This window comes from Poecilia formosa, unplaced genomic scaffold (assembly GCF_000485575.1).
Source record: "Poecilia formosa unplaced genomic scaffold, Poecilia_formosa-5.1.2 Scaffold438, whole genome shotgun sequence".
In the NCBI taxonomy this organism is placed as follows: domain Eukaryota; kingdom Metazoa; phylum Chordata; class Actinopteri; order Cyprinodontiformes; family Poeciliidae; genus Poecilia; species Poecilia formosa.
Window position 1 is genome coordinate 254,971 of NW_006800377.1, and position 25,746 is coordinate 280,716.

Consider the following 25,746-nt stretch of genomic DNA (forward strand, 5'->3'; position numbering starts at 1 on the left):
GAGGCTGCTGGCACGCCAGCGGCGGGCGGCGAAGTCTCGCTGCGATGATTGAGATGACTGAAAGCGTTCCGTTCTGCCAGCCGCCCTGCGTGCTAACGCTCCTCCACTGTCAACATGTTACCGTGACAACGGGAAAAACACACAGACGCACTCACGAGAGATTTCCCCCGATTCTTCTCCACACATGCGATTAGAACAACTACAGGAGTTTGAGACGTGATGGTCTGGATCAGAAGGCAGTGGGCTGGGACCAGAACTGGACCTGTCGGGACCGGCCCGGTCAGAACCGGCCTGGTCGGCCCACCCCTGACTGAACAGCAGCTGAACTCCAGAGCATTGCTGAACAAATCAGCACAACGATGGAGAAAAACACAGCACTGATATTTTTGGCTCACAATTCAGACAATCATAAAGTTGTGTGCCTCCATAATGACACTCGTTAAACACACTGGGTTAGGGTTCAGGTCAAAGGTCAGCTAGTCCGTGGTAAACTATGTGTTCAGGCTCCAGAGATGCCAGTAAATCTTTTTATTCCCTGCAGACCAACATCAGAACCAAACATCCACACAGCTGAATGTTAGCATTTAGAATCAGATCAATACGTTCCACTGTGTCAGCACTTTGCACGTCTGCAGGCGAAACATAACGAGACAAAAAACGTTTCCTGTTGGATTCTCCCTCCAGGACCGACTGAGTCTTCATGACATGAATGCTGAGATTTGTCTGAATCTGCTGGCAGAGAGACGAACAAACTCCACTTGTTCTTCACAGAGATCAGCGGAAATATCTGCAGGAGTTAACCAGCGGCACTATTCTGCACATCCAAAACGCTCAGGGTCAAGGGTCAAATTGGGACAACTTCCAAAATTCTCTTTAATTCCTGCAAAATGACCCAAAAGTCCCTAAACTTGAACCTTCAGAACTTTTTAAAACCCAAAACCTTTGAAGGTTTTCACCTCTCCTGCGTTGAACTGAAACTTGCTGGATGAAACCATCTGAAGGCTGTCCATCATCATCATTAGCATCGTCTGCTGGTCCTGGACCAGTCTGCTCAGGCACCAGGTCCAAAAGCATCCCTGCAGCTCCTTTTGGGTTCCCCAGCCCTGAAAACCTGCATCAATAAGTCTGAGACTTACTTCTAGTTAAATATATTGCATTTTCTTCTTTTCTATACAAAAATCTCAAATGGGAACGTTTGTATTTGCATGTTTCTGGTAAACCTGTAAATCTGACACACAAGCTACATCCGCTAACAGTGATGGACGATGATGCTGCTTCTCTCGGCCTTCTGGGGGTTAATTTCTGCCTCAAAAGGATCTGATTGGTCACCAAAAAAGACTGTTGTTGTGTTCAGATTGTGCTAAAAGGAGCTGGCAATGAATCTATTCAACATGTTGCACATGCTAATGTTAGCGCCTAAAGAAGCTCCCTGAATGATCAGGACTTCCTGAAACTCTGGAAAGATGAACTTTGTTCCACTCTGAAGAACAGAGTAAAAACAATAAATATTTTTGTTGTTGAGACAAAAATTTTGTTTTTTGCTAAATTTCTGACAAATGTAGCATCAAAAAGGGGTTTGAATTGAAAGTATTTCTTATTTTGTCGAAGGTTTCAGATTAAAATGTGATTTATTACATACCTTGTAATTAACTCGACTAGATTCTTTTCCCTGCAGATACAAACATGATAAAAACAGAGTACTACTCCCAAACCGTTTTAAACTTGAAGCTTGTCTGGTGAAAACGGAAGGAAACTGTTCATGTTGTATTTTTGTTGTTGCAAAAATCATTCCCGTATTTGAAAAATGATGCAGAACTATCTAACTCTGGTATCCCTCTTCCAGAGACGGAGTAATTAGAAACCTAAAGTAAAAACAGAAAAACATCTGAACTCAAACAGTCTGAAGCTTCACTGAGCCGTTTTAAGAAGCTTCCGATTGACTTGAGATGTTTCAGGTTGTCATAACACCGACTGAACCACTGGAGCTTTTCAAGAACCCTTAACAACCAAAACACTTCTCAGTCCTCTCCAGGCTGTTTGGGGTCAGTTTTATACATCCAGATCCTTCTAAAACTTACTTTCTGGTTAAAGTTGGGTTCACTCAGCCGGATCTCTAAAGGCCAGATTCGCTTTTGGGATCAAACTCAACTCAGAACTAAGAGTTAAACCATAAATAAATCTGAAGGTAAGCGCCACTTTTCTCTCTGCAGGCCAGCAGTGGCTCAAGGTCAGCACCTCGTGGCCAAATAAAGAACTGCATCAGTTAAAGACTCAAAAGAGGAAAAATACAAAAAATGGATTACGGCTGAAAAATATAGAAAAGATCAATAAGATAAAAATGGGTGAATCTTCTTTAAATTGAACAAAATTGATGTCAAACGTTTGTTTGACATCAATTTTTAAAGATATTAATAAATATTTCCAGAGGTCGTCATTAATATCTTACTCCCAAAACAAAAGCAGCACAAATGAACATTTTTGACCTTTTATGACCTATGGGAACATTTATTAAAATCTTTAAAATCTATACCTGCACCAGTTCTGTTTGATTTAACAGAAGCAGAGAAATGAAACGACACTCACCTTCAAAAACAGAAACAAAGATCAGAACTGAGCATCGTTTGGTTCAGCTGCCATTTACGTCGTCCGATGGCGGTTCTAGACGCTCTATCTCTATGAATCAACCATTTACTGCCATCACCGGTCTGCACCAATCACAGCCTTCCTTCAGGATGCAGAATTAGCAGTCAGACACTAGAGATACAATAAAACCCAAAACACAGAAAGTTGGAATAAGTGTAGACAGGATGGAAGTTGACGGGATAACAAAGAAAATATATGCAAAAGAAAAACATAATGATTGAAAAAAGAGTTTACAGGTCAGATGTTTCAGGAATGATGAGACGAATCCAGAGTTTTTTCTTTATTGCTTCAGTAACATCTTCTTACATATAAACTCTTCTTTCTAAACACATTCAGTTTCCATCTCTTTGTTTTACTTCACAGTGCTTCCTTCCTTTCTAAACTGTTTTTACATTTATTACATCCAACCTGCTTTAACATTCACAGAGGAAACAAACGGGTCCCCAAACTGAACAGCAGCACATCCTCTTAGCCATTAAACATCTTTTTTTCACTTCGTCTCTTACTTACTGAGATGCTACAAATAAGAAATCAGGTAAAAACATGAAAACAAGATAAGAAAGTAGAGCCAAACAGGGTTATTTACAGGAAACAAATATTATCGCATTCATTTCAGTCGTCTTAATAGAAGAAAGCAGGTTTAGAAATATCTCAACCTGTAAAAACCCAAATCAAACCAGAAACACGAATTACAGCATCTCACTTAAAAATAATTTTTTTTTTCTAATCCAAACAAAGTTAAAGTGGAATTGTTTCCATATATTTCAGTGAAACTGTTATAAACATGACGATGTATAAAAAAAGACTAAAACATTCATAGTAAATATGATTTATGTCTCCAAGTGTAGAGAAATAAAAACTTTACAGCCAGCTGTCCTCAAAATCAAAGATAATAGAATTTTAATTGACTCCAGCTTAGTAAATATGGGTATTTAAAGATTAATGTTGACTTTGTGCAGCTTTGTACTTTTATACTGTAAACAAGAAAAGTTCAGGAGAAACGCTAGTGAACCTCTAATCTCATGTATAAACTGTACATGTGGAGATGAAACTGGATTTAAAAGTGTGACATCATCACAAGATAAGATAAACATCCAGCAGTAAAACTAAAATCAGTGGAAACTGTAAACGATATTAAAAAGTAAATCAGGCAGATAAAGTCCAACGTTAAACAGAGTTCATAGTGGAGAGTCCGACTGAGAAGATGCTCCGAAAAGAAACTGGGTTTCTCAACATTTCCATCAAATTCCCAGAACTGTTAAGAGTCAAAGTTACAATTGTAAAATACAGTATGTTGAGTATTGCTTTGAGTTTATTCAGGAAAAATGGTAAATAGTCATACTTCAAAGCTTTTGCACTTGCACCCCTGCAAGCTAACGATCAGTTAGCAACTGCTTTACTGATAAGCTTTCAAATATAACCAAGTTATTTTGTTATTCTGAGTGAACTTTTAAAATGTCACAAAAAACACGATGCAAGTTTGATGTGTTTCCATCAACCAGGCTGAGGCTTAATTTAGTCAGATGTTGATGTACGCATGGCTGTAATAATCAGAAAGTAGAGGTTGCTAGCTAGCACAGACTTTAAAATATTTCTGGTTTGGTGCCTCTGGTAAGGCACAGACCCACCAGTGGATGGGAGTGTTCACTACATCTGATCTTTCCTTCTCCACTTTAGAGCATTAACTCAACAAGTGAGTGTTATTGAGGAAGTTATTTAGAATATTACGTCAACTGTTTCTAATGCAATACTTAAAAAAAATGTTGACAGAAACACAACTAATGAGTTTGGGTTCTGGAGGAATTCAGTCCACGGTCATGAGGGGACCCATAAGGGCTGGAACCAGGCTTATGTGGGAGGCTTCAGTCTAATCAGTCCAGGTTGATCCACACATTTCAGAGCTGCTTTTATCTGTAAGCGTGTCAGTTAAGAAGCCTCGACCATGCTCAGACTGGATTCTCTTCCAACTAAAATCTCCCCATCTTCCTCCTCATTTTCCCCTTCCAAGATGGCGGTCATGGGGGCGGCGAAGAGGCGGCAGCGTCCAGCGAACCGACGGCTGCTGGAGCAGGGGGGAGTGAGGGAGCGAGGTCGCATGTGGGAGGAGGAGAAGACAAGGACGGGTGAGGAAGAGGTGAGCAGCATCAGATCCCGGCGCCTCCAGCCAAACATCATGGAGAGCGCGCAGGGAGATAACGGAGGGGCGTTCACAGTCAGAAAGCTGCTGGACCTCCCATCATCCAACGGGTCAGAGGTCAGGGGAGGAGGAGGCATCTTCTGAGGGTCAGCAGGAGGTGGAAACTGACCGACACAAAGGCGCTCCACTGCCGAGATCCTGGAAGACGCCTCGACTCGACTGCCCTTCCTCAGCAGCAGAGCCTTAAAACTCTCACTCCTGGTTGACCTGGGGTTCCTGAACCCTGCTGCCCGGGTCAGGCGGGGTTCAGTGGGAGTCTCTGGAGGGGAAGAGGATGAAGATGAAGAGGAGGACAGAGGGAGTTCTCCAAAGTCTCTTCTTCCAAGCATCTTTCGCTTCGATCTGAGAAAATTAGACAAGAAGCACCAGTTAGATCCTTGTGTCCGGTCAGTTTGAGAAGATGTTTGATTTGGCCAAATACTTTTCACAACTACTGGACCAAATCACATCAATTGCCTCTTAATGAGGTTAACCTGCTTCAGCCAACCAGATTTAAAGGGACAAATCTGTGGGAGGAAAGCTGTTGAAGCCTAACTGAAGGGTAAGGGTCAGTGGGAATGAAAGGAGCAAGGAAACAAGATAGGAAACAAGATAGGAAACAAGATAGGAGACTATGCACATATTTAGGTAACAAGGGTTGATTTCACTTTTCGGTGCTTCGTTACAGGAATCAGGACTTGGAACTGCACCATCTACATATTTACTGCCCAATTCGAAGGTTTACCTGCAACCTGATTACCGACATGTTCATGCGGTGCCTTCCCATACTGCACTGCTCCAGAGGCAGAGGAAGGGATCAAGCAGATATGAGGATGTGTATTGTCAGTTGTTAGAATACCAGAACTCAGTATCAACTGAAGTGTACCTGTGGATGATGGTGAACAGATCTTCTGTAGTTCGAGGACGACCGGAGACCAACATCTGATCCGCCGAAACGTTGACGAACACATCGCCTGAAAAACAAATGATCAATTCTCTTTTATTAAGTCTAAAATAGACTTGATAAGAATAACCAGTTTATCACTGAGTTTTCCAACCGTGTATCACTTGAGGAGAACCATCAAAACTAGAACATTCAGACACAACAAATGACAGTTTATCTAAACAGTGAGGGCAGCTGAATAGTTTCCAGGTTGAGTGGATCATGGGACAAGTTGTTTCATGACTATGGGCCGTAACCACTGGCTCTCTGCCATTTGGTTCATGGACACAGAAAACCTGAAGACTAAAGCTGTTAGCTAAACCTGTCACTGGACGATGCACTGGAACCCAATAATGTAGACTGATTTTAGGGTCACTGGTATTCTTACTGTATGACTCTACTGCTGCTGTTTTAGATTATGCTTGGCTCAATGCTAGTTGTACAGTGCACAACTAGCAAAGCGCACACATCCAATAGTAGGTTCTAATCCTTGGAAGTTGGTCACAATTCTATAAATTCATTACTTCTATGTAAAAAGTTCAACTTCTCAAGGCTCTGATGAGAATAACCTGAAGAATCCAGCATTGTCTCGTCTTTACTGTAACCAAAATGTGTGCAACTCACCATCTGAAGACCTGCTAGCCTCCTTGACCTCATCACCTTGGGGCTCTTCCTTTCCTGGTTCTTCCTCCTCTTCATCTGGTTCTTTGATCAGGAGGTCTGGCAGTGATAGCTCCCCGTGCAGGCTCTCAGTTGACAGCAAACTGCTGAGGGAAAACCTGCTCTGACCAATCAGAGTGTACGAGCTTTCAGAGTCACTCGTCTCTTGGTTGCAAACTTTGAATTTCCTTCGCCTGTTGACCCTTTCTTTTATCACATCTGGGTCATCTTCTGATGATGATGAAGATGATGATGAAGAGGAGGACGATGATGACGATGAGGGAGAGGGCTCCAATTTTGGTGACATCATCAACAACTGTCGGCCTGGCCGCCTCTTCCTCACTCTCCTGGATTTACCTTTTTTGTGGGATGACATCATCATCATGACTGTTTTCTTCCTCTCCTTGTCTTCCACTCTACCTTCCTCTTCCTCATCTTCATCTTCAGCAAGTGAGGACTTCATAAACCTCCTGTGGTTGGTCATCTCCTCATCCTGCTGCCTTGTCCCAATGATCCTACCAAAACGAGGCTCAGCCACCCCAGATTGAATTGCTTCTGTCCAGGTAGAAGTGGTTTCACGGACTCCTGAGGGACCCATCCCCACTGATGGGGACCCTGAAGAGTGATGGGTCTCATAGCCATCGATCATTTGTGATGAGCTGCAGGATTTGTTGTAAATATTACCAGCTCTAGTTTCTAAGGTGCTTCTGGTTTCCATTGTGGTCTGAGTTTCTAAAGTATGACTGTTTGCTGAAGTCCCTTTGAGTTTCTCTCCAGTGTGTTTGGATGCAAAAGCTGGTTTTGCTGTTTTGGGAAAGGTCAACGAAGGATCTGGCTTCTTGTGCAAAATCTGTGGCTTCTGCCTTTGAGGAGAACTGGCAGGTGAGTTTCTTGAGTTCACCGAGCATCCTGGTATTTCTGAATTGTCAGAGGTGTTTGTCAAGTGCTTTGGTGATGGCATGTTGCTAGATATATGGGACTGCTTGTTAAAGGAATCTAAAGTGTTAGGTCTAGGGCAGGACTCTGTGTTATGCCCAGGGCTACTCGGCCCTCCTGGTACTCTTCTAGGCTTTGGGGATGTCAAGGGACCCAGAATGCCAAGATCAGGCTTCTTAGGGGGGGCAGGTTTCTCTGGAGAGTACAGCTTCCTTGGACTGCTTGACTGAACATCCCTATTATTGTTTTTCACATCAGTCTTATTCTGTATTTCTGATTTATTCTTTTCATTTCTTTCATATTCGTTTATCTTTTCTGTTACGTTGGTCTTCTTTTCTCTCAATCTCTTTATATCCTTTGCGAAGTCTGTTTCTGAGGAAGGTTGCTCTAATGGAGGATTGTGGATATTATTATTCATGCAACATGTGTCATCATCATCAGGACACATTTTTACCCATGGACTGTCAAGACTGGAGACATTCACACTCGCCATAGGGGGACACATGTCTGAATCTTTATTCTGTTGCCCATTGACCTGGACATTTTGTGTGATTTCTTTGCTAAGCTTAAAGTCATGGTCTTTCTCGCTAACTGAGCTGCCTTGTTGTCTTTGAAGCTTCGTATCACCTGACTCTGCAGTGGAAATCCCACTCTCACTTTTCATTGGGTCTTTGCAATACAGTTCTGTCTGTTTTACTTTAGTACTGACTCGGCCATTGCTGTTGGCTAATAATGGACTTGTGTCACTGCTAGCTGTATTATAGGTAGCCTGTTTTGCTCCAGGTGGAGACACGTCTCCATCAGCATTGGCAAGACAATCAAGAAAGGACTCATTTAATGCATCAAAGTCTGGTTGAGTCTCTTCCGTCTGGTTACCGTTAGTTAGTAACACACTAACTTCAGTGTGAAGTTGGCTGTCAGTTGGGTCATGTTCGGTTTGCTGTACTGCCTGGTTTTTGACCGAGCGGAGTTTGACACACTGCAAAGCTTGAGGGGTGATCAGATGAGAGAGGGGCCTTGGAGATGTGCTTGGACTTGATGGGAGAAAGGAAAAGGAGGAAGCTTCAGCGAGAGCAGGTGATGGAGGAGAAGGTTGCGGAGGAGGGGAGTCGGCTATGTCAGATAATTCAAAAGATGGTTGAGAAGGTTGGCAGGGTGGCGAAGGATCAAAGTGGGATGGTACAGACGAGCCCAGAGAATGATGTGAGGTCTGCCTCACAGCATAAGAGTAGGGAGGAGGAGGAGGCCGGGTGGGGATAGGTAGAGGAGGAGGAGGGGGTAGAGATAAAGGTGGGAGATCATTGGGAAGTGGAAGAGGCTTGGTAAAAGACAGAGGAACATGGAGGCAAAATTCAGGTTTTGAAGGAGTTGTAAGTGGTGAAGGAGGAGAAGAAGAAGGAGACTGTATAGGAGGTGGAGGGATAGAAGTGATAACTGGAGAGACAGGGAGGCAGAACCCAGGGATTGTAGGAGAAGACTGTGGAAGAGGAGGTGGTGGTGGAGGAGGAGGATGTGGAAGACAAGGAGCACGAAGGCAAAACTCAGGGACTGGAAAAGTGGACTGTGGGAGTGGAGGGGGAGGAAGAGGAGGTGGAGGAGGAAGAAGATCAGGAGTTTGAAAGCAGAACTTGGAAGCAGGGGGAGAGGACTGTGGAAGTGGAGGAGGAGGAGGGAGAAGTGATTGCCTGGCTAAGGAGTCAGATGAGGTGTAGGAGGAGAGAGAGGAGGTGGAGGAAAATGAGGAAGAGAGAAGTGATGACTTCCTCTGTGGCACTGGAGGCTTTGGCTTCCCTTTTCCTCGAGACCTGGTCCTGGGGAGGGAAGAGGCTGTGGGGGAAAATGGTGAGGTTGAAGAGCATGAGCTAAAGAAAGGGGAGGCTGGAGGAAGGGAAAATGCTTCTGGGCTTGCTGTAAGAGGGGAGGAAGGATTGTGGGGTGAAGAGACTGGAGTTCCAGGACTGGGGGTGTTAGACTGGCTGGAGTAACCACTGGATGGAGAGGCAAGGCGCTGAAGCCCAGCAACAGAGGAGTCAGGTGGATGGTTGAGAGAGAGTTTCAGATCTTTATCCTCTGAACTTGGATATCCAGGGTTAAGCGCTAGGCAGTATTTGGGGCTCATTGGGTTGGCACTGGAAGGGTCGGAGTCAGTGGAAGTTGCCTTCTGGGAGTTTGGATTTAAAGGCTCGAAGGTTGTGACTGTCCCACAGTTCAGACCACTCTGACGTCTTTTTGCATTGCTCCTGGGCACCCAGGGGTCAGGGAAGGTCTGAGGAGATGATTTAGGTGTGTGCAAGGTGCTACGATCCACACGAGGACTCCGGTCAGGACGTGGGCTTGTTGTTGAACGCGAGGCCTTGCTGCGACCTGGCCGGCGCCTCAAGGAGTCGGAGCGCAGTGGCGGGGGAGGTGGGCGCTTGGACTTGCGTAGGGAGATGCTGCGTGTCATAGAGCGAGAGTAGAATGCTGAAGTGCTGGACTTCCTTTTCTCCCGGTTCAGCAAGGGAGATGAAGACATCTTCTCTGAACAAAGGGAGGTGTTGTCAATGCAGAGAGGGGTGGAGCGACCAGAAGAAAGAAGGGGTTCACAGTTCCAGCCTTCTTCAGAGACACATCTTGTGTCCTGGGTGATACCGCTGTGGATGCTGGAGGTAGGAGAAAGAGGCCTGTAGTTCCAGCTTTCCCCACTGCAGGAGTCACCATCAGAGAAGTTCTGGGCATTTTGCTGGGTCATGGTATGATCGGCCAGAGCCTGGTAACTAAACTGAGACACAGAATCAGCGATGCTTGAAGAGGAGAGGTAGTGAGAAGAGCCGTCATTTAAAGGCCTATCACTGGGATAAGACCACTCTGATTGCAATTGGCTGGGGGTGTCAGAGATGCAGGAGTTGACAGGAGAAGAAGGAAAACAAGATGATGAGGAAGAAGGAGATTGGGGTATGACTCTGACATTAGGATCGTAGGGCAACAATGGCTGGAAATCACTTGGGAAACCTTGCTGATCCTGCGACTGCAGAGAAAACGACAAGAAAAGAGACACAACCTTTAACTTGGCTGTGGTTAATTCAACGTGACACTATTTTTCTTGGACTGACCTGGCTGTAAGATGAGGAAGCACTGAGTGTCCTGTAGGTGGTGCTGTTAAAGCTGACCTCCGAACTCAGAGAGGAGTTGGTGGGAATACGGGGGAGGCAGTCGATCTCAGAGGAAGACGAGTGACAGGAGTTGGGCTGCTTGCCAACATTTGGTGAGGCGGTCAGGGAGGCCATGAGGCTGGACATGCCCTCACCCTTTGGGGCTCTGATTCTCCTGGAGGTAGACGGTCCCTCCTTTTTGTCTCTTTCACTCTCCTCCATGGCCTCCTCCATGCTGTTTTGCTGATGTGAGGAGGAGGATGAGGAAGGAAGTCGACCCACTGTTGAGTACTGGCCAGGTAGATTCACTGGAACCGAGGGCTTGGGGATGACATCGTCCGATATTGCAGAAACGGTTTTACGGCGGCTCAGTTTATGAGGTCTTCGGTTTAACGAGTCTCCATTAGAGATTGTTCTCCGAAAACTGGCCTGTCGGTCAAAACTCTCACCTTAAAGGCAAATAAACAACAAATTACAAATTACTCCATCTTTGGAGTTTAGGCAACAGATTACAAACAACTCAGAATACATTGTTACACTAAATAAATCAAACTATTACTATTATAAATCAAACTGCTTCTTTCCCTTTAAGATGATGGACTACTTGTTGTTTTTAGGACTCAAGAATAACTGGTTTGGTTTAGGAATAAAAATCTTTAGTTTGGTTGAAAATCCCAAATTTTTTGGTATGAATGTTTGAAACATTCTTTTAAAGTTCTCATTCCAACTTCATATTTGCTTTGGTCTAAGAAATAAATGATTCGGCTTAAGAAATAAAACTACTTGGTCACATTAAGGTGTTGCACAATTGTTAGGACTGTTGCCTTGCTACCTGGCTGCTACATGGTTGTTTGTCCTGTGTGTCTAAATGTCTCTAAGCTGAATAAGAGGTCTTTATGTGGTAAAAAGAAAAAAAAGTTAAATCTTTGGTTAAATTGAGAAATTAAGAAACAATTTAAATGTAAAAAGGTTGTAGTTTTGAGAAAATTGTGATATTAGCCAAAAAAAATGTAGTTTTTCCTACTTAATGTTCAGAAGTTAAGCTGATGTGCCATGTGATCATAACAAAAGCAAGATTTTTTTCTGGACCAGTTGCTAATTCACCAACAGCATTGCTAGCAGTTAAAATATAAATATTTTTGTAAATTAAAATGAATATAATAAATCTAAAAGAAGGTCACATCAGGTTTAAGGACCAACTTGAATCACAAACAAATGTCAAACCATCTTTAAAGGCTGTAACATCACAGATTGAGTCAAACCCAGAGGTTCTGGTCTTTGTACCCGTTACGTTGATAGGAACTATATCAGCTGCAACGGCCTCCGCCTGCTGCCTCATCTTCTCCTCCGGCGTTGGAAGGCGCTGAAGAGGCTCCGTGTCAGATCCATCATCCCAGCAGGAAGAGAGACTGATGGGATTCAGGACCAGTGGGGTCATGGGTCGCGGGTTGGGGAGGAAGAACTTCTCATCTTCATCTGAAGACGCTGAAGACTGACAATAAAAAAAAAAAAACAAGGTTTAATTTACAGCTCAGCTCAACTAGAAACAGTTTAATGCCAGTTTTTATGCTTCAGGGTTTAAATGTCGACTAGCAGGGAGCTAAAGGTACGACTGACTAAACTAACTTTAGGAAGTTTGGTCCCTGTTTACCTTTCTCCTCCAAAATGAAAACTTGAAACAAACTGAAAAACAAGACTGAGAGAAAAAGTCCAAGACTCTGGACCTCTGAGAGGAGGAGAGATGAGTGGGAGAAAGAGGACAAAAAAACAAAACGATTAGTCATCTGGATGCAGCAAGAACAGTGGCAATGCCTGAGTTTGACCAGCAGGTGGCAGCAGAAGTCAAACATCTTCACAGCTGCAGAGTAAATGAAGGGTTAATTAAGCTTTTCAATCCTTTAAAATGAAATAATGTCAAAGCAGCAAAGTCTCTTGATGAATAATTAATGGATGTGTTTCTGTTTATGAGGCTTCATATAAAATAATCCCTGCAGGATTATAATCTGCAGTGTGTAGTCATCGCTTCATGACTCATTAGGCCGCCGTTTCCCTGCGGTCGCTTCAGCCTCATTAATATTCATGAGTCACTGACACCATCTCACCATTGCTCTGCCTCTGCTCCGCCAGCCTCTGTGAGCGCCGCCCTCTGATTGGTCCAGACCGCACAGTGGAGCAAAGGTGGGACTTGGTGGGCGGGGCTTGAAGCAGTCATGCTGAGTCAGCCCGTTGTAAGCTGTGGACAGACAGAAAGAAAAGGAAGAGCCAATCAGCAGGTAGACCTGCTAGTGCTGGCTGTGAAGAGGAGCAGTGCTGCAGCTGCTGCGATGCAGTCTGCAGCAGAGCAGTGCTGCAGCAGAGCAGTGCTGCAGCAGAGTGCGCCACTGCAGTCCAACTGCAACACTCATTTCTTCACTCACATGTCTGCAGATCAATACCTTTTCATTTAAAGATCATAAAATCTGATTCAAAGCTTCCAGGGAAGAGAAAACTACAACCCATCAATTTATTTCTCTGCGTTGTAAAGCAGAAAAACATTTTATTTTAATTCAGAGCAGAAAGACTAATCATTTAAAGTGGTCAGTGTGCACTCTGTAGTTTTGTCTCTTTCTGTCTTTGTCCTTGTTCTCGTCTCTCCTCTCCGTCTGGTCAGACTCCAGCAGTATTCATCTCACCTCGCAGGTCATCAGCGCTGCCCGACCGCCGTTTCCCAGGAATAAAGCGCAGACCCTGCGGAGGCTTCTGGGTACTGTAGTGAACGGACCATTTGCTGTCCCTGTCCCCGGCTGCAGAGACAAAGACAAAGACGGACGGAGACAGAATAATCACTGTGAGGTTTTCTGTGTTTAATCTCGTTTCAGAAGATTTCCTCTCACACCGAGACAGTTGATGATGGAAGTTGCAGCTCTCAGCAGCGTCAAGGTGACCCCGGCTCCCTGCTTCAGGGGCTTTTAATTTGAAGGAAAGGCCATCTGACTTCCAGGGGAATTCAGTGGACAGGTGTGTGGACAGATGTCCCATTTAACTCTCAGCTTTCTATAAATGGGAGCCAGAACGCTGGCACATAAAAACAGACGACCATTTAAATGGTCACAGGCTTGTGAACTCCTAAAACATTTCTATTTTATTTGCAACATGAATAAATTCAATCAGGAGATCAGACAAATACTGAATAATCAAATTCGTGTAAAACGAGGTTTATCGTCTTCTGCATTCAGTCCAGAAAACGTCTCTGAGACGACACAGTTAGTCCTCGTCTGTCAAACCAAGCATTGACCTTTGACACGTGATGTCACGCTCTTCAGAAAGAGGTCCACTCCGCCATGATGGACGCCAAAACAATAACGTTAACTACTGTACAGCTTGACAGTTTATAGCCTAAAATCACTTTATTTGATTTCACTGTGAAGACAAGGATGAAAACTAAACTTTTAATTTTATCGTAAACGTTTTGATGAGGAACAAAGACGACGATGGAGAAAAAGCCGTCAGTCGTCAGGACGGGCAGCTCTCAGTGAATTCATGGGATTTCAGCAAAAGCTTTTTATAAGTAAAGAAGATTAACATTTATAAACTTCATAAGTAAGTAAGATTATAAAGATAAAATCAAGTATCACATTATGGAGAAGACGCGTCTAATCAATAGTAAAAATGGAGAAAACGTTCCACTGTCATGTAGCTTAGCATGAAAAACATTGGAAACTAAAACAACTTGAGAAAATCAGTCAAAACTCCAGACTCTGACTTCCAGCCTCCTTCATGGCGCCTCAACGGGATTAGGAAATGTATTTGTAATAGATCAATTACTGCTCAAAATGTGACGATTTACGTCTTCATCAGTGTTTTGTAAAGCTCTGCTCAAGGTGGCAGATTGTTGGAGTTTCTCTGTTTAATTTCACTTTAAGATTAATAAAGTATTTTTAATTTTAATTGTTTCTAACGTAGATCTGCTATGTTAGAAACGTTTGTCAGCTGAAAAACATTTCAAAATCATTTTCCTTGGCGCTGATTGGCTGAAGACTGTAGCTATTAGCTTCTGTGGTAGCGCTAAAATGGTTTTCATGGTAACCTGAGGTTTCAGTTTGGCTTTACTGACGTTTACATCCTCAAAACACTGAATGTTTCACGAGAACTTAAAAGTGTCAATTATATAGTTACTACTGATTAAAAGGTTCAAATATTGGGTCATCATGGATCAATCGCCTCTTATTTCTACTGGTGACCAGTAAAACCCTCTGGAACCGTCCAGAACATCTCCTGAGGGTCCGGTTCCCCCAACACAGCAGATCCTCTACAGATGAAATGTTTCCAAGCAAACGAACATAAAACAGTGAAGTTCTGGTTGGAGTCACTGAGCAGAACGAACCAATAAACCGGTTTACCGATCAATAATCAATCAATCACCTACTGTCAGTCACTCACAGGTCATAAGAAAAGAAATCTGAACACAGATCAAACTGTCGACCTCAACTATGTTTGGTTCAATGCAAAAACCCGACAGCCAATCACAGAGCAGGATGATATGAGGTCATCTTCAAAGATCCATAACTGATATCTATTGATCCTGACTGACCCAGTTTCTGATCCTCAGCGCTGCGTCTCCTACCTGTGGTCCTGGTGAGGAATCTGAGGACGGATTTGATGGCGACTCCGATCAGAACCATGACGACGCCACACAGCCTCACACACATACACACTCACACACACTCCTGCGGCTGCAGCAGCAGCAGTAATGCAGCTCCGCTCGCTGCGACGCCGCTCTCCTCCCACTCCTCTCTCTCTTTCTCTCTCGTTCGCCCCCAGCCTCTTTCTCCCTCTCTCACTTCCACACGCACACACGCACACACACACCTGCCACGCTGGCAGGACGCCAGCGCACGTGCGCGCCCTTCAGGAGCCACCAGGTGATGAAGGTTACCTGCAGACGCTGCAGGAACGTGTTGCTTTGAAGATGAAGGGGAAGGGGCTGTTTGTGGGTCTGATGTGAAACGTTTTATCTTTTATTCTCTGTGTTCTGGTGTCGCTGGGAGGACAATCCATCCGCAGGGTTTAGAGGAAAAATCCAGGAAATAATGAGCCGAGTTCTGCATCGGCTGAGTGATAAAAGGCCTCATTATGTCTCATTTTATGAATCCTTCATGTTTTATTCTGTCACTTTGAAGCTCTTAAAGCAGCTGGATGTTTGTAGGGTTTGTGTTGCTTTAAAGCCTTTTTCAACCTCAACGTGTTTATTGGGAGTATGTAGATTCTAATGTATATTTAATGGAACATTTTCCAGTTTAGTTCAGATGGTTGATGCCTCCTTTGTATCGGTTTTTTTATTTCCCTGCAGTTCAATCTTTGTTTTTCCTCGTCCTTCTGTCCTTTATAGTGTTTTTCCTGCCGTCTTTTTGATGCTATATTGTGTCTGTAGTTCCTTTGTCATGTTTTATTTGCAGCATTGACCTTACTCCATGCTTCAAGGTGGTAAAAGCTGAAGCATGACCAGTTTGTCCACAGACTTTGTAGTTTGCAGATGATTTTCATGCATCTTTAATGAAACCTCTTGGTCTTGGTGTAACATTTTCCAGTGGAAGTCAGGCCTATGAAGAGAAGAGATATTTAACTCTAAATGGTTTTTCTTTACTGTTCTGTGAGAATCATCAGCTGATGGTGAAGCAGATACCAAACTGGACTTTAAGGTTCTGAAACACCAGCAGCTGAACCGTCCTTCAGCTCCGTCCTCCATAATTAGTTTTAGTGGTTAATTGGGTTCACCTCCATCACCACAGCCAAACTGGGACAGTTCCAGTTGGTAAATGTGTCGACAATGTGGAGCAGCTAATTACAGTGTTCAAGGCTGACGGCCTCCCTGTCTGTTCATCTCCATCTCCTCGCTGTTGTAATTAGTTTCAATAATTAGACACCAAGTAGGGCAAATTATCTCACTGTTATATTTAGAACCAAGAGGCTCAATCAGAACCGTCACCATTAAGAAAGCCAGGAAAGATGGGCGGGAATCAGGAAACACAGAAAAATCAATTATTTACGTTCCTAAGTTTCTTGAAGATGTTAAAAATAACAGAATTATGTTTAGTTCACATACAAAATATTAAAATGGTCAATAAACATGTTGGATAAATCAGATTTTAGATCGGAGCGGTTCCGACGTTCTTCCTACCGGATCAGATCACCAGGAATAAATCGTAAGATTATCTACAGCAGGGGGGTCCAAATGTTTTATCATGTGGGTCAAAATTAAAATTGTAGATTTAAAAGTAGTCGGCCAAACAAAAATAAATCAGCCAATATTCAAGCAACAAGTGAAACCTGATATTTATTGCAGATCTAAAACTTAAGAGATTTTTATGACAGCGCATCAGATAGAAAAAAGAGTAAATTTAGAGATTAATCAGGTTTTTTGTAGAAAATTTCTATTAATAAATAAAAATAATTTTTTTTCTAGAAAATTTCTGAAATTGTTCTCAAAATTTCAGTGTTTTTAGGCAAAAATGTACTACTTTGTTTTCTCCTAAAATGGCCCTAATCCAATCTAGCAGATTTTGCCTGTTTTCTGCATTAAGAGAAAAGTGTCTAGTTTTCTTTTTCTTGGGGCTCAATTGAATAAATTTATTTTCAGTAATAAGAACAGGATTTGGGTCACTTTGTTTCTAAACAGCTGCTTTGGAAGAAAAGTCTCCTGGTTTTACCTTTTATTAAAAGTTGGTTATAAAAACATAAATACTTTGTGTTGTACTGTGCAACAAAATCATTAACCTGATTACAAATTAAAAGTGTCCAGTCTCAGAATGACTACTAACACATGGACAAAACAACAGTTTAACAAGCAGCTGAAGCTCTGAAATCCTCCAATATGGTTGAATTGAATCAATTCTGCAAAGATCATTTGTCTCAGCAGTGAACCAGTTATTTTAGGGAGAAATGACTTTTTCCAGCGTCAACATGGCTGACGGAGGTGAAGCTGCCAGGTAGCAGCTGCTGCAGCCATACGGGCCGCTCATCTGCTGGAACAGGAATTAGCCTGTAGCTTAGCATATGGAGCTGCTGCTAATCCATGAACACAAATACACACAGAGCAGATTACACACACAGAGGAGGTCATTAGGAGAAACACAGGGAGCCGGTTGTGCTACGAGTTATGAGAAGAACAAGATCTGTGATGCATTATTGATCTGAGAGAGAGAGAGAGAGAGAGAGAGAGAGAGAGAGAGGTTCTCATAGCTGCAGGCTACAGGTTCTGCAGCTATGAGAACCAGTAGAAACTGGGAAACAAAGACTCACATTCCCCAACACATTTCAGGAGCAAACTTTCAGCAGACTTGATCAGTTTAGTGTCAACACTGATCATGTGATCAATAATGCAGCAGCGATTCCTGCTGAGACACAGGAAAGTAAAAGGCCTGTTGGGGCCAAACAGAGGAAAACCCAGATAATCCTCATTTAAAGAACCTCCATCGGCTCTGCTGAGGAGAAACAGCATCAAATATTAATGGCTTTGAAACAGTTTGAATAACAGAAAATGGAAATGAGAAGAAATGGAAACTTCATTTCTTTAACTGTAAGAACTGCAGCGAGTGTTTCTTCTACTTATTTAGTTAGACTCTTTGTTTAATGATAGTTTTATTGCTGAATTCTCATTAGTCTTGTTCTAGTTGAGAACAGGAAATCAAACCCAAAACGTGAACTCTGGTCTGTCTACAAACCTCCCTCTGGGTTCTGCTGAAGTGAACTCTGGTGCGGTTCGATATGTGAACACCAAGTGGACCGCAGACCGTTCCAAAAGCAGGAAGCATGCTACAGCGCAGGGCATTCTGGGTAAATACAACCAAAGCTAACGCGCTAGCATGAGAAATGACTTGTGGTGAAAAGAAGACAAGAGAGAAATTATGCAACCACTAAAATCTGATAACTCAATTTTTGTTTCCATTTTGTGGAGAAGGAAGTTGTGCTCGGAGGTTTTCATGTCATTTCCTTCAGTGGTTCTTGGTGCAGCGCCCCCACAGGTGAGGAGGGGAACAGGTTTTAAAGGGTTTGGTTGGTTTGACTCAGAACAACCACAGCAGCTGGAAATGGGACAAATGTTACCATTTTGGTCCCAAATCGAACTGAATCTATCGAACGATAAGGTGTAAAAACAGTGGGCCAAAGACCAAGACTTTGAGGAAGGCAGCAACCAATCAGAGATTAAGACGAGACCAAACCAATGTGAGACCATTTTCAAGACCGTTGCTGTAATCATGATAATGTAGCAAACTTTAAAATAAAATTTCAAGCTTTCAAAATTCAGAGTTTCCCACTGAAGTAGGTAAGTGAGGTACTGTCATGAGACGATGCCACAATGAGACCCAAACCAAGACTCAAACATCGTAGCCTTCCATCAATCCAGAACCAAACCCAGACCAAAAGGTTTGCTGGTTGGGGCCAAACTGGGAAAACTCCACACCGGACAAAGGACAGAACGATTCAGACCATTGACACTCGTTCCTGATAACCAGTGCTAGCAGAAGAAGTCACATCCAATGAACTGAAACCAAAGTACTGAATGTCTGACGGCAGTATACTGGTTCCAGAAGAACCTCTAACTGGTGTAAAATGAGAACATTGTCCAGGCTGGGAGCCGTACCTTTCTGGAGAAGCGGTGTGGTCGACAAGGCTTCCTGCTTTGAGCCTTTCCCCTGGCGACGTCGGAACCAAAGACATCTGGTCTTGTGCCTCTTGGTGGGCTGGTAGCGGTACTGCGGTGGCACCTGTGGTTCCTTTGGAGGGTTTGCGACGTCCAACAGGTTGGGGGCAGGAAGGGCATAGCCGGGGCGGGGTTCTGGGGACGGGGGGCAGGAACTGGTCCGGCGCCGATGGCTGAGGATGGGGCAGGAGGGGCGTGGCACCTGCAGGGGCGAGGTCTGACTCTTCCCACATGACTCAGGGGAGAAGAAGAGTTTCCCATGAGCCTCCAGTGGGAGGGACGGGTGAACATGCTGCCGCGGTGGGAGGAGCCAGGGGTTTCCCTGAAGGTGAGGTGGGAGGGGCTTCCTGTCACCTGAAGGTGGCGCCGGCCTGGCGTTCAGCCCCATCATGGCGCTCTGCTGCTGGTAGATCTTGGCGCTGAGCAGGCGCCGCCTCAGGCTGCCCTCCGTCTTCGGCTGCAGGGCGGCCATCTTGCGCGGAAGAAGCTCATCGCGCTCTTCGTCGGGTCCGCCGTTCCAGCATTGTGACGACGCTCCAGGCCCCGCCCCCTCGCCGCCCAGACAGTCGACGTACGAAATCATCCTGTCTGATTGGCTAGATGGAGAACGAAGCCTGATTCATGAAATGTCTCATGATATCAGTACCAAAATAGATCCACTGTTAGCTTGACAACACAAAGCGTTCATGAAATAATGTTTCCAAAACCGGGTAAAACACTTTTTCTCCTAGTTAAGTTCAAAAACATAATCAATTCTAAAGCTGTAGCACTTAAAAACAAAAGCCTTTAACTTGTTTAATCTTGCAGAGGAAAGTAATCGGTCGTCCTGCATGTAGCAACTTTTTAATTCTGCAGTTGAAGCTGAAAAATGAGTCAAAGGAGATTCTTCAGAGTAAATCCAGTAAGTTCATCAAAGTTTTTCCCACGACACTGAAAATGAATTCAGGTTTTTCAGATTAAAAGGATTTCCACATGTCTGACCACCTTTCCTGATCAAAAACAACCAAAAAAACGTCCAGATTTAGAGTGAAACTCTGCAGCTTCTTCTCATTCCTTCACAGAACAAAACAAACATCCCAAACCTTCGTCTCCTCCAGAAACCAGCCTGCGCTCTGCCTGCGCTCTGCCTGCTTTAATCTGCTAACAGGGATTATCCAGGTCTGCAGATGGCCAGAGTCAACAGGTTTCTACCTCCACATGTTCCCGACTCATTTCTGACCCTCCAGAAACCAGGAGGTGGCATCTGCCAGGTGAGCTGCAGCTCAGAGCCGCTGACATGCTGCTGCTTTCCTCTGTAGAAAAGAAGAGCATCAAAGCGAAGTCTGACAGGAGGACAAGTTCAAACATGGATTAATCCTCCACTGAAAATAGACCCTGGAGTTTAGAGACGCTGAAAACATCCATCAGCCGTTTAGTCAAACAGTCACTGAACTAAAAACAACTAAAGTAAGAGTTCAGTTTTCACAGTAGCAACAAAATAATTCAACTGAAGCAGAAACAATACATATAAATAAAGACATGGAAAAGTATTCACACCCTTCTCTATGGATCACATCCCCTACTCCAGTATCTTCCTATAAACAACCAGACAGCAAAAGCAAAGGATGTGGATTAGCAGCTGATGATGTCATCAGAACACTAATGTGGAACAAATGTGCCGTTAGCATGTTAGCATGTTAGCATGAGACAATCAGTCTGAGGTGTCCTGCAACACTGACTGCTACTGGAAACTCATCATGTTACATCTATGATGGACAAACACAGGAACGAGGAGCAAAATTAAATATGTTTTGCTGAATGTTTACCAATAAAAATCTGGTTTTTATTTACTTATTTAGCCAAAAAGGCTTCGTTTACCAACACAAATGCAGAAAAACTTCAACTCTGCAGCTCAAAAAGCAACAAAAATGATCAGAAACCTCTAGAAAAACGTCCTCAGACGTGTAAAAACAGCACAGAGACAAAAAGCTGAGCTTGCCGTTGCGTGAGAATCCATCAGGATTAAACCTGCAGCAGCTCTGAAAGTGAAAAGTGAGGATCTGTCAGGTGATTTTTTTAATGACACTGAAGAGGAAACAAGTGGAGCAGCAGAGAGGTGAAAGACGCTCCTCCAGGCGAACATTAAATCATCCCAGAGCCGAACGCAGCAGAACAGAAACCAAACAGAGAAACAGGAGAGTTCCTGTCACATCGGTTTGATTATCGGCTGATTGGATCGTCTGACTGACTCCGTCCATCAGCTGGTTCTGTCTGTCCTCATACTGACAGAATAATCCAGTTTCTGGAAGTCAGACTCTGTTTTTATCTGGTTTATTACAGCTGAGTGCATTTCCACTCAGTCATGATTTCAAAGATAAGCTGATAAAAACAGGAAATTACAGTAAAACGTTCTGCAGTCAACAGGAAGCTGTCGACTTTTTAAAACACTTCAGAACTAAAGATGGACTTTAACGTGACTGTATGCTGTTTCTATGACTTCTTATTTTTATGTTTTTATGATATAAAGCACTTTGAACTTCCATGTTGCTGAACTCCACTGTACAAATAAATTCAACTGATTGATTAAAGACTGATTCCTGTAACTGGATCGGACACGGGATGCAGATTTGGTGCCGCAATTTTTTTGTTGCAGAAGCTAAAAGAGACAAATTTTAACTAACTAGAAACTTTGCTTTTCTTCGACCTCTTCATCAAAAACTTCCAGGAAGTTCCAGGCAGAAACATGGATTTTAGTTTTAGCTTTGAGAAACTGTAAACGCCGAGATAGACGAGACTTTCCTCCAGTTTTTGACCCGATTATTCCTCCATAGAAAGTTTTCCTGACCCAGTTTAGCTGAATCCAGTTTAAATGGAAATATTATTGAATCTAACTGGATTTATTCTCTGTTGTCATTGTCAGTTAAAGCTAGTGATGTCATTTACCAATTTCTCCATCTCTATTGTTTACTTTTCCATATTACTGGATATGAATTGGATCCATTTGTGCAGCAAAGTTCATTTATAACTCTCATTTAATGCAGATGCAAAAATGTTTCACTTAAAGATGAACTAAACGATCAGCTGCTGAAAATCCATTAGAGAACGAAAAAATACAAAATAACTAATTAGACAGAAAGCTGCAAAATATTCACTTATAAGACATTTTCCTATAAGTAAAATAATTTACCTGTGAAACTAGAACCCTTATATTATTATTAAAGAAATATTTAGCTCCTAGAAGAGGCTGAAATAGAAACTGGACCAAAATACTTAGTAAGATTTTGTGTTTTTAAAAAGCAGAAAAACGTCAGACATAGGACCAAAGAAGAAAAGTTATGCTTGTCAAGAGGATTTAATGCCGTTATTCGCTGGAGAGGAGAATAAAAAAAGAGAAAAAAACACAAAAACAGATTCTGGAGAAGAAAGTAAGATCTGAAAGACAAACAAAAGTCCAGGCAAAAAAAAACTGCAACGGACTAAAGTTAGAGCAGAACCAGGTTTATTCTGCCTGGTGCAGCTGCAGCCGCTCTGAGTGTGTGTGTGTGCGTGTGTGTGAGAAGCTGAATGGGATGTTTCGGCCTGCCTCGACAGGCCGCCGCTCATTAAACACACAAACAGACACACAGCGGCTGACACGCAGCAGAGAGAAGAACCCACAGACAGACCGACCGACCGCCACCAGAACCAACGCGACTCAGAGGAGCATCATGGCTGTAACCATGGTAACGGCAGTTTAAAGCACTGCAGCAGCACTTTGTTGCCTCCATTAGCCGCAGTGCTGCGCTGTCAGAAAGAGAATGAAACACTGAAGTCTCACCTTTAAAGCAGAGCATGTTCACCTCACTCCGTGTGTGTGTGTGTGTGTGTGAATCCAAGCAAAGACGGAATGAAAACACAAGTCCTCCTTCTGACTCTCTCTCCTCCTCCATCCCTCCACAATAAAAGCCTCCATTTAGTAACAGCTCGCTGTCAGTTTGTGCAAAACAAGGACAGAAACGACACAAACAAAGTTGACAAAAATAGAAACAAACTGTGACTTTAATAAAATGGATGAATTCGTTTTATGATCATATCTAAACTCCAAACAAAGTTGGATTCTTTACAATCTGTTTCCAGCTGCAAACTTTTCATCTGACTAAAAAACACAAATAAAACTAAAATCCTCCTATAGACAAACTGCTTCCTGTTCATCACATAACAGGTTTTATTATTTTAATGTTTGTCGTTTCCAATTAAACATGGTTTCATGTTTTTGACATTTTTTTTAAATTCATTTGAGTTTGACTGAAATAAATAGAAAGATATTTGATCTATTATCAGCTATAAGTCGGTCACTCTTATTGCATTTCTCTAAGTTCAATAAAGTAGTTAAAAGTATTCAAATTATAATTAGAATGATTTTATTCAAAATGTTTTACTTTAGAATAAAATTAAATAATATTTTGGTTTATTGATTTGAATTAGTTTTACGTAAAAATCTCAGACTAATGTTACATGAAGATGTAATGAGCTAATAATATTAGGCAATAAACTCAAGTAGTAATGTAGAAGTAGAACCCAGACATGTAGATATATAATAAAAGCACTTATAAAGGATTTAAATGACACAAAGTAAACCGAGAGGATAAAATGGATTAAACTTGTAGTTACACCTCAGTCCAGTTGATGGCGGTAATACACCAAGACTTGTAAGATGCCAATAAACTCTATAGAAGAAGAAGACGCGATGTTTGAGTTCTGTTCTGATTGGCTGCGCAGGAAGTAAATACAGCAGCGCATCAGGTAACCCTCGGTGGGTTGAAAACAGACATTTGTCTTCAAACCAGTGAAAATTAATCCTTTATACTGGTTTCACTGGTCCAACGCAGTCAAACAGAGACAGCAGTGCGGAGAGGTGGGTAAAAACTGCGTTTAAAGGGATGGTTTTAACGGCTGTTAGCATGTTAGCTTAGCATAGCTCCATTGGTCCTGTACCGTTATTACACTGTAGTCACATCACCGGGATTCATTTAATGGAAAAATAAACATAAACCATTAATAACGGAGGTAATTCAGCTACATAATGATTAAATTAGTTCTTTTAACTTATAGGACGAACCATATATGGTCTGAGGCTTCTTTAAGGTGCTCTCTGATTGAAAACAAAACCTCCTACTTATGAATGAATTAACAATTTGATGCTAATAATGACTTTAATTTAACTGTGTTGGTCATTTCTGCTTAAATATTGACGTTTGTGGTCATTATACCTCTCTACTGGGGTCTCCTAGCAACCATGTCGGTCTTCATCCACACCCGGGGCGAGGCGGGCGGCGGGGTGGCCGCCCACCTCCGGTGCCCTCACTGCGGCCAGCTGTCCAAGAGCCACGCCCAGCAGCTGGCCCACCTGGCGGCGTCACACCCCACCTGCCTGGATGACGTGGCCGTGGGTCGCCTTGGCAACATACTGATGTACCAGAGCAGTGCGAGACTCTTCCACTGCTCTGAGTGTTTCCACACCTGCAAGGACTTCAGCAAACTGTACAAACACATCATCGCCCGGCACTGCATAGTGGAGAAGGAGGAAGAGGGAGGAAGAGGGGGGGAGGCACAGGACGCAGAGGAGCTGGATGGAGGGAAGGATGAAGAAAAATTGGAGGGTCCGAAAAGAAAGAGGAGCAGTGATGAAGAGGACAGTCCAGAAAGTAAAAAGAAGTGTGAGGATGAAGATGGAGAGAAGGAAGCTGCTGAAAGGAAGCAGGGTGAGGAAGAGGAGGGAAAGACGAAGAGTGAGGAGGAAGAGGGGAAGAAGAAGAATGAGGAGGGGAAGAGGAAGAGTGAGGAGGAAGAGGGGAAGAAGAATGAGGAGGGGAAGAGGAAGAGTGAGGAGGAGGGGAAGAAGAAAAGTGAGGAGGAGGAGCAGCGTGAGGGGAAGGTCGGTGAGGAAGAGAAGCAGTACGTTCTGACGTTCGACGGCGCTCTGTTCCACTGTAAGATCTGCGGCTGGAGCCACAGGCAGCGCTCCGTCTCCGTCAGCCACATCGTTCGCAAACACGAGATCCCCAAGAGCTACGCCAGCCACGCCCTGGCCAAGAGCCGGCAGCTGCAGACGGGCCGGGCCGAGGAGGAGGACGGCGCCGGGATGAGCGAGGAGCTGATGAAGGAGGAGATGGAGGTGGCGGCGCGGTGGGTGGGCTCCGTCTCCCACCGCTTCGTCTGCCTCGTCTGCAACTGGAAGAGCAAACTGAAAGGTTAGCCAGCTTGGATATTTTTCCAGATGTTTCAGCCTCTGGATCAGAACCGGGTCGTCTCATCCTCTCCCTTTGCTCTCTGCAGGCTTTGTTCTGACCCATGTAGAGCGCCACCATGAGGTGGAGCGGCCGTACCGCTGCAGCTCCTGCCCCCAGAGCTTCTTCCTGCCCAGCCGGCTGCAGCAGCACGCCCGCACCGCCCACCGGCCCGGCCGCTACGCCTGCCCCTTCTGCTGGTTCCGCTCCGAGGTCCTGGGCGGCTTCAGGAGGCACTGCAGCCGCTGCAGCGCCCGCGAGGAGGAGGAGCTACCGGGGGAGGAGGAGGAAGAGGAGGAGAGGAAGGAGCCGGAGCCGGAGGAGAGGAAGGA

General features: G+C 43.8%; 3 protein-coding genes across 19 annotated transcripts in view; all 3 read right to left on the bottom strand.

Moving 5' to 3' along the window:
* Positions 1–1,684, bottom strand: part of alkal2b (ALK and LTK ligand 2b) — a 14,559-nt gene extending 12,875 nt beyond the window's left edge. For 4 of the 6 annotated variants that reach the window (XM_007577359.2, XM_007577358.2, XM_016663717.1 and 1 more), the window contains exon 1: positions 957–1,678. The gene's annotated coding sequence lies outside the window, so the exon portion shown is untranslated. Of the gene's footprint in view, positions 1–956 lie in introns of all 6 variants that reach the window. The other 2 variants (XM_016663715.1, XM_016663716.1) reach the window with 2 other exon arrangements.
* The window catches only part of LOC103155609 (NACHT, LRR and PYD domains-containing protein 12-like), a 204,212-nt gene that overhangs the window by 74,829 nt on the left and 103,637 nt on the right, over positions 1–25,746 (bottom strand). The gene's annotated exons all lie outside the window — the stretch shown is intronic.
* nhsl1a (NHS-like 1a) lies at positions 2,911–23,066 on the bottom strand. 6 transcript variants are annotated; one of them, XM_016663689.1, is made up of 10 exons: positions 19,110–20,405; positions 13,162–13,272; positions 12,592–12,722; positions 12,141–12,215; positions 11,774–11,981; positions 10,451–10,938; positions 6,387–10,365; positions 5,706–5,793; positions 5,565–5,612; positions 5,092–5,182 (listed from the first exon to the last, which is right to left on the bottom strand). In XM_016663689.1, exons 1-9 carry the CDS (start codon positions 19,750–19,752, stop codon positions 5,588–5,590), a joined length of 5,748 nt encoding a protein of 1,915 aa, XP_016519175.1. In that variant the 5' UTR covers positions 19,753–20,405; the 3' UTR covers positions 5,092–5,182; positions 5,565–5,587. The 6 variants fall into 6 exon arrangements, with proteins under 6 accessions (XP_016519173.1, XP_007577423.2, XP_016519172.1 ...); XM_016663687.1 differs by lacking the exons at positions 5,565–5,612; positions 19,110–20,405 and adding an exon at positions 22,966–23,066 and having other exon boundaries at positions 2,911–5,182; XM_007577361.2 differs by lacking the exon at positions 5,565–5,612 and having other exon boundaries at positions 2,911–5,182; positions 19,110–20,394.